This window comes from Vicia villosa, unplaced genomic scaffold, assembly GCF_029867415.1.
Source record: "Vicia villosa cultivar HV-30 ecotype Madison, WI unplaced genomic scaffold, Vvil1.0 ctg.001633F_1_1, whole genome shotgun sequence".
Taxonomy (NCBI): Eukaryota; Viridiplantae; Streptophyta; class Magnoliopsida; order Fabales; family Fabaceae; genus Vicia; species Vicia villosa.
The window spans coordinates 146,860-160,709 of NW_026705680.1; the positions used below are offsets into that span (position 1 = coordinate 146,860).

Consider the following 13,850-nt stretch of genomic DNA (forward strand, 5'->3'; position numbering starts at 1 on the left):
TGTCTCAAAAAATTCCAAGAAACTTTGTCGTAAGCCTTTTCAAAATCAACTTTAAAAAGGAGACAAGATTTACCTTCTTTATTAGCATAATCCACCACTTCATTAGCCACCATTACCCCATCGAGCAATTGCCTACCCGGAACGAATGCACTTTGGCACTTCGAAATAATTGAACTCAACACTAATTTCAATCTCCCCGCCAACATCTTCGCCATGAACTTGTACATGCACCCCACCAAACAAATTGGTCTATAATCATCCAAAGAAAGCGGATTCACGGTCTTCGGTATCAACGCCAAAAAAGAAGAAGTAACCGCCTTCGACAATTCTTTACCTTCAAAAAAGTGATCAAAATATCTCAAGAAATCTTCTTTCAAGAAAGACCAACATCTTTTGATAAAAAGAAAAGAATAACCATCCGGGCCCGGACTTTTAGTGCCCCCACAACTATTTAAAGCATCATTAATCTACTCTTCTTGAAAAGGTCTTTCAAGCCATATCTTGTCCGCCTCACTAATTCGATCAAAATTAATGCCTTCTAAAAACAACGTCGTCCCTTCCTCCTCTTCGAATTTTTTTGAAAAATGATTAGCCACAAAATCTTTAATGTCCTTTACCTTATCCAACCTCCCATCCGAAGTATTGATGGGGCCTAAATGATTGTGTCTTCTTTTCTCCTTCATGACTTTGTGAAAGTAACCGCTATTAGAATCTCCTTCTCTTAACCATTTCAAATTAGCTTTTTGCACTAACATGTTTTCTTTTATTCTCAATTTCATCCAAAAACGGCTCGTTGCTTCCTTCCTACCAAATAAAGTATCCGAGTTGAAATCCTCTCCCTCCAACTCCAACAACTCATCCCCCCGATTTATCTCATTCACCTCTTCTTGAATTTCCAAGTCGATTCTTCCAAAAACCTCCTTATTCCACCATTTAAGCCGACTTTTAAGAAGATGAAGTTTTTGTTTCAAGATGTAATCCCCTCTTCCTTCCACCATGAAGCTTTTCCACTCATTCTCTACAAAAGAGAAAAAAGAGTCATGAGAAAACCACTCATTATTGAATTTGAATGGTTTAGGACCCCAATCATTGTTGTCAACTTCTAACCAAATGGGACAATGGTCGGAAATATCTCTCTCCCCCACCAATTGCCCAACCACCCCCCAATCATTCAACACTTTCTCCGACACAAGAAATCTATCTAATCTACTCATTGATTTACCGTCGCCGCTATACCAAGAGAATTTTTTTCCGTTGCAAGGAACATCTACCAACAAATTTTTTTCTATAAAATCCGCAAATTCAATAGCCTCATTAGCATTAGATAAGACTCCTCTACCTTTCCTCTCTTCTCTTGACTTTATAGCATTAAAGTCACCGCCTATAATCCATTCCCCATCATTGAAATCTTCTTTCAAAGCCAACAACTTACTCCACAAAATTCTTTTTTTAACAATGTCACACGATGAATACACATTAACAAAGTAAAAGAAATTGTTATCCTTGTTCACTTTCACACCAATATACCCATCACCTTTAAAGCTCATAATAACCTCTAGCCCCTCCTCCTTCCACAAAGTAATCAAGCCACCCGATCTACCCGTAGAATTCGAATACGAAAACCCAATCCCTTTATCATTCCAAAACCCCTTCGCCACAAAGTCTTGCATTTTTGTTAACTTTGTCTCTTGGATGAAAAAAATATCCGCTTTGCTCTTAATCACCAAAGAACTAATTCTTCTTCTCTTAAGAGCATTCCCACCCCCTCAAATGTTTAGGGACCCTACAATCATGATAACAACTTGTTAAACTCCTTCGAGCCGTCAATTCGCAACGCCGCCTCATTTTCCAGAACATCAATCCTCTCAATGACATTTGAAACGCCCCCCTTCGATACCACCCCCAACTCAACCATGTCTTTCCATATTTTCGACCCGGCTTCCTTATCTAAATAACCCCACTGCCTACCGTTGTTCCTACAAATGTCACTGCTGCCACTAAAGTTACCATAACTGCCGGCAGAAGAAGCGCCAGAATTGCAAGGAAGCAATCCTCTGCTGCCTCCCATTGAAAGAGCACACCTCTGTTTAATCCCACCTGCTGAAACAGGAACTGCTGCCTTGCTTTTCGCCTTGGACAAGTTTTTCAATGTTCTACTGTGAAGAGATCCCCCACATTCTGACAAGTTTTTATAAATCACCTTCCTACTCCTTTTATTCTTACTAGTTTTAACCAATTTAACGGCGTCGTCGAAAGTTCCTTCCTGTTCAACCAATGGATTCAAACCAGCTTCTAAAAAGCCCCCGGTAATCTTTGGACAAGACGAAGAAAACACAGCATGACCAGCCCCTCGCTTCGAGACGACGTTGCCTTGTTGTAACACAGAATCGGAAAAGGAAGCCAAACTAACCCCGCCAACCGAATTGCCATCCTCGCTTGAAACTCCCGCTGGGTTCACGGGCTGGACTGAGAGTGCTACCAAAGCACGGCTGTCCTTTACATTAAGATTCAGATTCGGCACGAAAACGGACTGAGAACAATTCACACCACCACAAACAGCATCTCCTTCAGAGCTAGGAACTGCCTCTCCTCTGTCAACCGGTTCTGAAGGTGATATCGAGCTCTCCGAAACGAAAGAAGCAGTGGGTTCAGCTCGGTCTCTCTTCTCCGAGACAGACTTACCCAAAACCACCTCAGCCGGCAGCCTCACGTCCCCTACCACCTCCGGCTGAGAACCTCCCAAATACGCGTCTTTGCCGCCCCCCCTTATGACATTGCCCTTCAGACCCCCAGAGCAAGAAAACTCTTCAATATCGTCTTCCGAAGCGGCAACAAAATGAGACAGATTAGAACCAGAAAAAGTAGATACAGAACTTGAATTTTCTGAGACAGAAGAATCAGCAAGGTTAACTCTACCGGTTGTTTCCTCCGACAGTCTGATACGATATGCTATGCCGTCCACCAAAACCGAAATCCAATCCGGCAATCGAGTTTCGAAAGGAAGCGAAACTCTCACCCTGGCATAGTCGAAAAAAAGGCAACTGGCAGTGTGATCGTCCACAGATAAGAACTTGCCCAGGGAATTAGCTACTAAGATGAAGAAATCCATATTCCAGGCGTGAGCTGGGATACCACGAAAAATGATCCACACCGGTCTGAAAGAATCCATCACCCTCTCATCCCATTTGGAAACCGACTCAAAGCAATTAGTCCACCACAATTCCTTTTCCGAAATGAAATTATCAATCGTACCCTCCTCCGATTCTTCCAACAGACATAGAAAATCCCCCATCGGTGTTGCTTTTACGTTGTAATACCCCTCCATTTCAAATTTAGTTTGCAAACAATAAGTGAAACCGGGAATGTTAACTTTTCCAACAAATGCCTTATTGAGCCTCTGTCTAGCCTCGACGCAAGAAGAATAAGACACTGTTCCTGTAGAAACCTCTTCCTGCCGCTGATTATTATCCATCACCACATCAGCGAACGATCTGTTTCTGCTCCTAAAAGCATTGCTACCCGTAACCAATTGAGCCCTCTTGAAGCCATCTGCATCCCCAATAGCTTGTTCCCTGAATCTCCTCCTACCAACCGCATTGACCACATTACCATGGGCATGAGGAACAGAATGTTCAAACCTAGGCTCGTTAGCGTGGATCTTTCTCCCCCCAATCTGAACATTGTCCAGGGAAATCGCCAACAACCTCGAATCCAAAACCTCTTTGAACCTCGCAAACCCGAACCTCTTCCCAAACTTGTTTCTTCTGGGGGAGATTGCGACTTCGACCACCATACCAATGCATCCAAACAACCCAAACAGATCACAGGCTTTGATGGAGTCCGGAAACTCAGATATGTAGAAAGAAGAAATTGTCCCCATTCCCGCACTCTTTGCACCACCGTTGAATGGGAACACATCCCATCTCGCAGACCAAAATCTAAAAGATTTCTTCCTGACATCCACCCAACCATCCCCCCTCAAATAACCAGCTTGCCTCATCAGACCGAAACGGAACAGAACCAAAACCTAAAAAGAGTCCACAGCGAAAACAAAACGGCAAACCAGAGCTCTGAGCACAGCTACCAACGGACCCAAATTCCGCCCCTCCACCAAGGTCCCTGATCCTAAGATCAGGAGTTTAAACCAAAAATGGAGAACACAGAACTGGAAAGACCCTTGGCTACTGTAACCCGGAAGAAAAGAAAGCAAACAGATCTGACCTTTGTTTGGTCATCTATCAATTTCTTCTAGACTAGGAATTTTTATATAGAGACTATGTGAGTGGATGCGGATGACACATGCATTACTGCTACTAGTACATATTAAGTTTACATTTTATTCGAAACTTTGGTTTCAAATTCAGTATTATTAATTACCTTCAAAATCAAAATTTACAGAACTACTTTTCCTTGCAGCTTTCTTTCATAAGTTTGTTCATTATTTCTGAAATATAACCTTTGTATTTTTCGTAGAGGATTGAGAAATTTGTTGATGCTTTGAGAGACAAGATATGAAGAAAAAGTGAATGAATTCTTCAACTCCATATATAACATTTGTATTGGATTAGTTTTGGCAGCTATTACTATCTTGTTGGACTTAATTGTAAGCTGTCGCAGATTATTTCTATAGATATGTCGTACTCATGAATATTTACATGACTATTTTGGTAGTTGTTAGTGTTTAATTTTGTAATTTTAGGATGCATTAGTATTAAACAGAGGCAGGCAGTCATAATGCTTTCAAGTTTGTACCAAATTTGTTTTACTATGTTACTTAGTGCAATTTTAATTTTGAGAGATTTATTTAGATGACATTGTCTTGGTGTTTTTATGTATTTCTTTAGTTAGAGATGTTTACAAGACATTAGTTTTTCAGTATAAATATATTTCGGACTCGGTATATTTATAAGGACGCGACCTATAACGTGCACTACGCGCGTGATTGAGCACTGTGCTCTATCCGGCAAACATATAATTCAGCCGAGAACTGCATATAAGCAGGGGACGGGTACTTAACCGGAAGCCAGTTATGCATCCCATAAGTCTCAAGGCCGAGTAGTGTTAACCGATTGGGCATGGACGCATAACTCCTTAGGTGGTGGTTTAATTTCAAGCCATTATTGAGGCGGTTACAGACGTTATAAGCTATTAATAAGCGGTTACATGTCATTACGAGCGGTTACATAGTCATTAAACATGACTATTCAATAGGGGTTAGGACTTATACTATAAATAAACCTCAAAACCTCAAAGATCAACAACCTGATCCATCACCAAAACGACTTACTCAGATGGTCTCCCATACGAGGGATAAGCCAAACACTCTCTTGGAACACGGTGCCTAGTCCACCGCCTCCAAATCACTAAAGTCAGTCCCTACACCATCCGGTCCCTAAGGTTTCTTCACCTCCGAGGACATACACACTAAATCTAGTTTTTACACAAGAACAATATATATATATATATATATATATATATATATATATATATATATATATATATCTGTAATTTAAATATTCCTTAATATAAAACAATTTTCTATAAAATTTTAATTGAAATTAGTTTTAAAAATATCTAATATAATTTGAGATATATGAATTTAAAATTTGAAAATGATTTATTAAAACAGATAGAGTAAAATTTCATCTTAAATTTAAAGACATTTGTAATATTAATTAATACATTCTCTAGTCACTATAATAAATAGATTTAACTTTGTTGGTTCATTAAACAATTAAAGTATATGTATTATATGTAGACTAGATACATCAACAGATAAATGAATAAAAAAATTAAGTTTGCTTATAATAGGGATTCGGAGGTGTAAAATTAAAGAAACCTCCTCAAAGGAACCACTCCACTCATAAACTTTCCTTCAAATTCTCTCTACAACCACACAACCCCCTAAAATATGCGGTAACGACTCCTCCTCCAACAAACACAACACGCAAGATAAATCTCAACTATCCACCAAAATTGCCCTCTTATGCAATGTGTGCTTGGTTGAAATACTATTGTGAATAACTCGACAACTGAACAAAAGAATTTTTGACGGAGCTTTTATCTTTCAAAGATGATTGATTGCCTTAGAAATTTTCAAATTGAGACGAGGGCCAGAAATTTTAACCTTGAACCTGTCATAAAAAGAAATGACGGAGAAGATCCTATCTGGATTGTTACTCCACTTACAAACTCGTAAATGAAATAAAGGAAAGGAACTAGATGTAGGAACTTGAAAAGTAATTGTATGTAACATTCTTCATATAATATGTTAACTTAATATAATCAGCTAACATTGTCTATAATAGTAGTTAATATTTTCTTGTAATTTATGCTAGTTCCAACTTCAAGAAATGGTTTATAAGGAGGAAAGTGATACAGAAGCTTTTAAAGTAGTTCGTGGAAAGGAGTGTCCTGGCACGGTACGCTGTTATGGGAGAAACATAAACGAAAACTTCCTTAAAAGTGAAAGGCATAAATTAATGCTTTGAAACAAGCCCACGGTGAAGAGCTCTCTACATTAAGGGACGAGTTTCAAAATAAAATTGATAGATTGCAAAATGCTTTTAAGATTGTAATACGACAATGGAATTCTCAAATTAATATGGAGTTATTCGAAGATTTGTTAGGATTATCTCATGGAGATGCTAACAGTTCCCCAAAAGACATGTGACCGCAATTGCATTCATCTACATGAACTAATGCTCCATGGCATGAAAAGGTAACCATATATACCAATATTATTGATTTATATTATGTTAATTGTGTTAAATTATCTAAATTTTGGTTGTTAAGGTATGTAAAAATTGCTAAATATTGTTCCAAATTTTTCAATATATATATATATAACAAATATTTGTTATATATATATATATATATATATATGTGTGAGATATTGGATCGAACTCTAGTATGGCCGAAGGGTAGCTTCTTGGTTCGACAGGGTTAAGCATGATGTCGAAGGTTGTTCACATGCTTGTGTCGAAGATGCTAGGGTTGTTAGCATGTTAAATTAGGTTTTAGTGTTTAAACCCTAATTTGTTATGTTAGCTTGTTTATTAAGTTGGCTTGTGTAATGGGACTTGTGGAAAAAGCCCATTAGTTAGTATGTTAGGTTTTATTATAAATAGCATACTAGTCTCTCATCATTGCTAAGCTGCAAATCCTAATTTAGGGTGAGAGAGGTTATTTGTTATTCTTGTAAACTTGTAATCTTGTTTTAAGAGAAAGTAAAAGAATAGCAGTTATAACCAATTCGTGTGTTCTTCTTCTTCCTTGTCCTTTATTCTTCTTTGGTTTATACTTTGTTCTTGGCATTGAATTCACAACAAATTGGTGCGGTGAGCGTGGAGAAGATGCCTTCAACAAAGTATGAGATTGAAAATTTCACCGGAGTGAATGACTTTGGTCTGTGGCGCTTGAAGATGAAAGCCCTACTGGTTCAGCAGGGTTGTTTGGAAGCATTGAAGGGAGAGGCAGCCATGAATGTTGCATTAACGGCGGCGGAGAAGACAAATATGATCGAGAAAGCACACAGCGCAATTTTGTTGAGCCTTGGTGATAAGGTTCTTCGGCAGGTATCAAAAGAGACGACGGCATCAGGGTTATGGGTGAAACTTGAAAGTTTGTATATGACCAAATCGCTGATAAATCGACTCTACCTGAAGCAGGCTTTGTATTCATTCAAGATGGTTGAAGACAAAGTGTTGGCTGAGCAGTTGGATATGTTCAACAAGCTGATTCTTGATCTTGAAAATATCGATGTAAAGATTGATGATGAAGATCAAGCGCTGTTACTATTGTGCGCTTTGCCTCGATCACATGCTCACTTCAAAGAAACTCTCTTGTATGGAAGGGAGTCCCTGACGTTTGAAGAAGTTCAATCAGCCTTGTACTCTAAGGACTTGAATGAACGTAAGGAGCATAAACCTTCGACTATTGGCGAAGGTTTGGCCGTTAAAGGAAAACTCTTACGAAAGGATGGTAAGTTCGACAAGAAGAAAGGCAAAAGCCAGTCAAAGTCTTACAGTGGCGAAGCATCTGGCATTCGATGCTACCATTGTAAGAAGGAGGGTCACACAAAAAAGGTGTGCCCTGAACGCCTGAAATATCATGGAGGGAAGGATAATGGCAACGCTGCCATTGTTCAAGATGATTTCGAATCATCTGATGTTCTTGTGGTTTCAAGCAGTGACTCTAAGAAGGAGTGGATTATGGATTCAGGTTGCACTTGGCACATGACTCCAAACAAAGACTTGTTCGAGGAATTATGTGATCAAGATGGTGGATCAGTATTGCTGGGAAACAATAAGGCTTGCAAGATTGCAGGTATTGGATCTGTTAGATTCAAGCTCCATGATGAGTCAATAAGGTTGTTGACTGAAGTCAGGTATGTTCCTGATTTGAAGAGAAATCTGCTTTCTCTTGGTGAATTCGACAAGAAAGGATATGTTTTCCAAGGAGAGAAAAGTATCCTAAGAGTCATGAAGGGTTCGAAGGAAGTCTTGAGAGGCGTGAAGAAACAAGGCTTGTATACCCTTGAGGCTGAAGTTGTAAGTGGTTTGACAAATGTTGCATCCACGAAACCTTTGTCGAAGACAGAAATTTGGCACATGAGATTGGGCCATGTCAGTGAAAGGGGTCTGGTCGAATTAGGGAAACAAAATCTGCTTGGTGGAGACAAAGTCGAAAAGCTGAAATTTTGTGAACCCTGTGTACTTGGAAAATCTTGTAGAGTGAAGTTCAACAAAGGCAAACATAGAACACATGGATCCCTTGATTACATCCATGCTGATCTTTGGGGGCTTGCAAGGTGTGCATCACATTCTGGAGCGAGGTATTTCCTATCCATAGTAGATGATTATTCCAGGAAATTATGGGTATTCATCCAGAAGACTAAGGATGAAACTTTTGAGAATTTCAAAAGTTGGAAGACTTTGGTTGAAAATCAGACTGGCAGAAAGGTCAAGAGGTTGAGAACCGACAATGGCCTTGAATTTTGCAATGAGGCATTCGATAGTTTTTGTGCTGCCTCTGGTATTGGAAGGCACAAAACTACTGCAGGTACTCCACAACAAAATGGTTTGGCTGAAAGGTTTAATCGAACTATTTTGGAGAGAGTCAGATGCATGTTGACTAGTGCTGGACTAAAGAAGGTGTTCTGGGCTGAGGCTGTTTCAACAGCAACATATCTGATAAACAGATGTCCTTCGACAGCGTTAGATATGAAGACACCTGAAGAGGTTTGGTCAGGACATCCACCAGATCTCGACAAACTGAGAGTATTTGGCTGCATAGCCTATGCTCACATTAGGCAAGACAAGGTCGAACCTAGAGCTCTGAAATGCATGTTCATGGGATACCCTGAAGGAGTCAAAGCTTATAGGCTATGGTGCCTAGAGCCAGGTCACAGGAGGTGTATCACCAGTCGAGATGTAGTTTTCAATGAAGCTGAAATGGCTTTTTAGAAAACTGATGATGTTGGTCGAAGCACAGAAACATCTGACGAAGAGCTGGAACAGGTAGAGATTCCTGTTGAGGTGGAGCATGTTGATGCTGAAATGCATATCCCAGATGAAGTCGAAGAAGAAGCAGAAGATGCTGAAGTTGAGGAAACTGACGATGACTACCTATTGTCGAGAGATAGGTCGAAAAGAGTCATCAAACCACCTCAGAGACTTGGGTATGCAGATCTTATAGCTTATGCATTAATCTCTGCCAGTGAGGTTCTTGATGATGAACCTAGAGATTATAAGGAAGTTATGAGGAGTCAAAATAAGACTGAATGGCTGAAGGCCATGGATGATGAGATGAAATCTCTTCATGATAATCACACTTGGGAACTGATCAAGAAACCTGCTGGGGCAAGGTTAGTCAGCTGTAAATGGATTTTCAAAGTTAAGGAAGGAATTGAAGGAGTGACGTCGAAAAGATACAAGGCAAGGCTGGTCGCAAGGGGTTTCACTCAGAAAGAAGGTGTCGACTTCAATGATGTGTTCTCTCCAAACGTCAGGGACTCCCTTCCAATGATATATATATACTCACACTAGTACTTAGACCCGTGCGAGGCACGGGTAAATATTGTTTAAGAAAAAAATTTCATTTTAAAAATATTTATAACTTACAAATTCTACTTATAGTAAATTCACTATTATATATATAAAATGTCATTGTTATTAATGTTATACATAAAAAAGTTTATTTAACTAAATTTATTTGAAAATCATAAAATAATTTGAGCATTTCTAATTTTTTAATATTTTGTGTAAGTTTTAAAAAAAGAACTCGTTAAATAATTGGATTAACACTTGACTTTTTCCGTTTATAAAAATATTTATAACTTATTTCCGTTTATAAAAATAGTTGCATCATTAGTTTTTTTTCCCGTTTATAAAAATATTTATAATTTATTACAGTTTCTAATATTAATTGTATCGACATTAAACTTTTTCATGTTTATAAAAATATTTGTAACATATTTCAGTTTATATAAATGAGTTAATTAATTAATATTTTAAATGTTTCCCATAAAATTAAATATGAATATTATCAATTAAATAATAATTATAACTATAGTATAAGTCTTTAAATTGCACAAAAGAGTTTAATAAATATGTATTGACACTTAGAAAGCTTGCGGAAGAAGCAAATCAAAAGATAAAGAAACATCAAATATATTAGGAGGAAGGCGGGTCGCGCAACGTTGTTACGTATATTGGAGGATGACGGGTCGCACGTCGTTTGGATCATAAATATTATTTTTATTATATAAAAATATTTAGACAAAATCATAATCCATATTACTAAAAGTATAAGTTTTAAATCTTTGTATTATATCATGTTTACAATTTTAACAAACCTAAACAGCTCCCTGTTAAATTTCAGTTCTAAATGAATATTTACACTTGTATTTTGAAATTTCAGTTCCAAATGAATATTTTCTTTATCTTTTTTTGGAGAATTTCATAATATAAGGTTAACACTGCAAAATTTATTAAATTTTAAAAATTTTAAATTTTTGGTAATTTATTGAATAATTTTAAATAAAAATATAACAAATGTTTTAAATAATGTAAATAATAATAATAATAATTTTTAGTTTATATAAAATTTAGTATGATTGATAATAATATATAATAATAATAATTTAAAATCAAATTAATTGTTTATAATAACTTCTTAGAGAAATTTTTTAAATTCAACATATTCTCATCTTAAAATTAGGCGTAAATATGTTTTTATATTTGTTAATAAAAATTACAAGGTTGAATCTCACAAATTTAATGAACTTTAAAGTAAATTATAAACTTGGTTATTATTTAATTAATTGTCCTCTTCAACTTTATTTTAAGTTTCATATAACTTTGATATAAAATTTGCAATAGGAAAAATATGTATGTTATGAAAAAAGCTTGCCTTAATTACACTTCCTTGACCAGTAACATTGTCGGTGATATCAGCATCAAGAATCCTAGAGGGAGGAAAATATTAAGGTTGGGTGTAGATTGGAGATGAACGGACATAAAAACTGCATCAATTATACAAAATAACCACTCATCAATTATTATTTTAAACGGGAAAATATACAAAAAAATTGCAGTACAAAACACACAACTAATTTAACAGATAGCCAAATAAATTGCAACACAGAATACTAACCCTTTGAAGCTAGTGAGATGAAATCATCTTTTGTAACCTTGAATCGATTCAGTAGAGAGGAAAGAAGAGAGTCAAGCTTTTATATCAAACCTCCTCATTGAAAGATCCTTGGGTGGAGCTGTCCTGCATTTGTAAAACATTCCATCAGAAAATAGATTAAACAGGTTACCGACGGCGAAACGGGTGATGGTGGATTGGATTTACTTTGGTTTTTATTGAGTGGTTTCCCATGGAGATTTATCCGATGCGGAGAGAGATCAGGCTTTTGCGTCGGAACGTGATGGTGGCAGGTGTTGGCTCCGCTTGTTGAACTGTGGAGAGTGAACATCGGAGGGAGTATGTGGTTGTAGGATGAGGTTTATATTGCAGTGAGTTTACGGTTTTTTGGAGGTAGTGTTAAGGTGTTTAAATGCGGTTAGTGATGGGTGTGTTAGGTGTTTTGCAGTTTGTTGGTGTGAGATACAGTGGTAGGAAGAAAGGATATGGAGCGATTAGATAGTGAAAACGTTATAGGTCCAAGGTGGTATCAAGGTTTTTCATACGGAAGATGGTGAGCAAAGAATAAGGTTTATTGCAGTTGCAGGTGGGTTGTTTGGTTTTAATGGTGAGAGAGGAAGCAAAGAGGGGAGAGGGGAATTGAAGAAATGGGTGATTTAAGGAGTATGCCTCTTGTCTCGAGTTTCATCTAAATGCATTATGTCAAGAGAGAAATGAATGGTTCACATGAAAAATACAATAACCTTTCATTTCTCAATGTCATATTTACATAATTTAAAATTTTGACATAGATGAAAACTAATTGCAAAGAAAATCATGTGGTCACAAGAATACATCCATATCTTTCAAAATAAAAATTTGATGTAAATAATTAGTAAAATGATAATTGTTTTTTAAATAAAAGATTTCCTTATTTAGAAAGTTTGTAAAACTTGAGAATTGATATGAGTATGACACTTGTCAAAATTGCTTAAAAACTCATTTTGCTTTATTATATATATATATATATATATATATATATATATATATATATATATATATATATATATATATATATATATATATATATATAGTTGAGTCACATACCAAAACAATTGATAAGGTTAGTATTAGCAGTAGAGTTTATATATAATCATGTTGTAACCAGGGATGGACCCATAGTATCTACAGGGTATGCAAGCATCTCCGTTAATTTTTTTGGTCATAACATTTCTATTAATTTCATTCATAAAACATAGCTTACTAATTAATATAATACTTATAACTTAAATCAAAATGTTTTAACCAGATTGCAAAATTCTAATAACCGAACTAGGTACATGTTGATGACTTCAAAAGTCGTAATCAATGAACCACAAGTGAACTTATAATGTTTTGCTTTACTATTATTATATTATATATTCTTTTTATAATTGTTTTTATTGAGTTATTTTCTCTATTTTATTATTATTTTAAAATTTAAATTAATATTAATTATTATTTTAAAGATAATATTAAAAGAAGAAGATAATTAATTTCACAAAAATAATAAATTTTATTATTATTAGAGTTATTTTGATTAAATTTTAGTATGGGAGTCCATAGTCCTTAATATTTCTAAGGATATGTATCATATAGATATCAGGGCAATCAAAACCGCATTCCTTCATTGTATTTTAAATCAAAATATATCGATTGATTATAAAATACTATCTTAGTTTAAATCTTTATCAATATTTAAAAAAACTTTAAAATTTTATTGTTGAACTATAAAATATACAAAAATTCAAATAAAAAAATATTTTGTTAAAGAAGTCTTGCATTTCTTGACTTGGGGTCATGGCTCCGCCATTGATTGTAGCACTGTTACATTTGAACAAAGGCGTTCACGACTATGCTATTAAGGGTCTGTTATTACATAATTGAGTGTGTTTCGCTCGTTGTTTTAATTTGTGTTTGTGCAAGGTTTAATTTTAATGTCCTAATTGTCCTTTGTACCAAAAATATTTATGGTTGATGTATTTTATTTTGTTTTCTTGCGCAGCAACATATTAATAAAGGTGTTGAAAAGGACGATATAAATGATGAAATTCCAGAGGACGGCATAGATGATGGATTTCAAGAGGACGATATCAATAATATAGGGATGAGAATATGTCAGGTCGGCCTACAGGGTCCTATAGCCCAGCCTAATTAAGCCTTGTAGCATTGAAGCC

At 36.1% G+C, this 13,850-nt stretch overlaps 1 protein-coding gene across 1 annotated transcript; it reads right to left on the reverse strand.

Moving 5' to 3' along the window:
• Positions 1–467: 467 nt before the first annotated feature.
• On the reverse strand, positions 468–1,670 carry LOC131636105 (uncharacterized). The gene has a single exon (XM_058906756.1). It carries the CDS (start codon positions 1,668–1,670, stop codon positions 468–470), a length of 1,203 nt encoding a protein of 400 aa, XP_058762739.1.
• Positions 1,671–13,850: the final 12,180 nt, after the last annotated feature.

Coding starts and splice junctions, on each gene's coding strand:
- LOC131636105 (XM_058906756.1), bottom strand. CDS start 1,670: ATGCAAGACTTTGTGGCGAAGGGGTTTTGGAATGATAAAGGGATTGGG.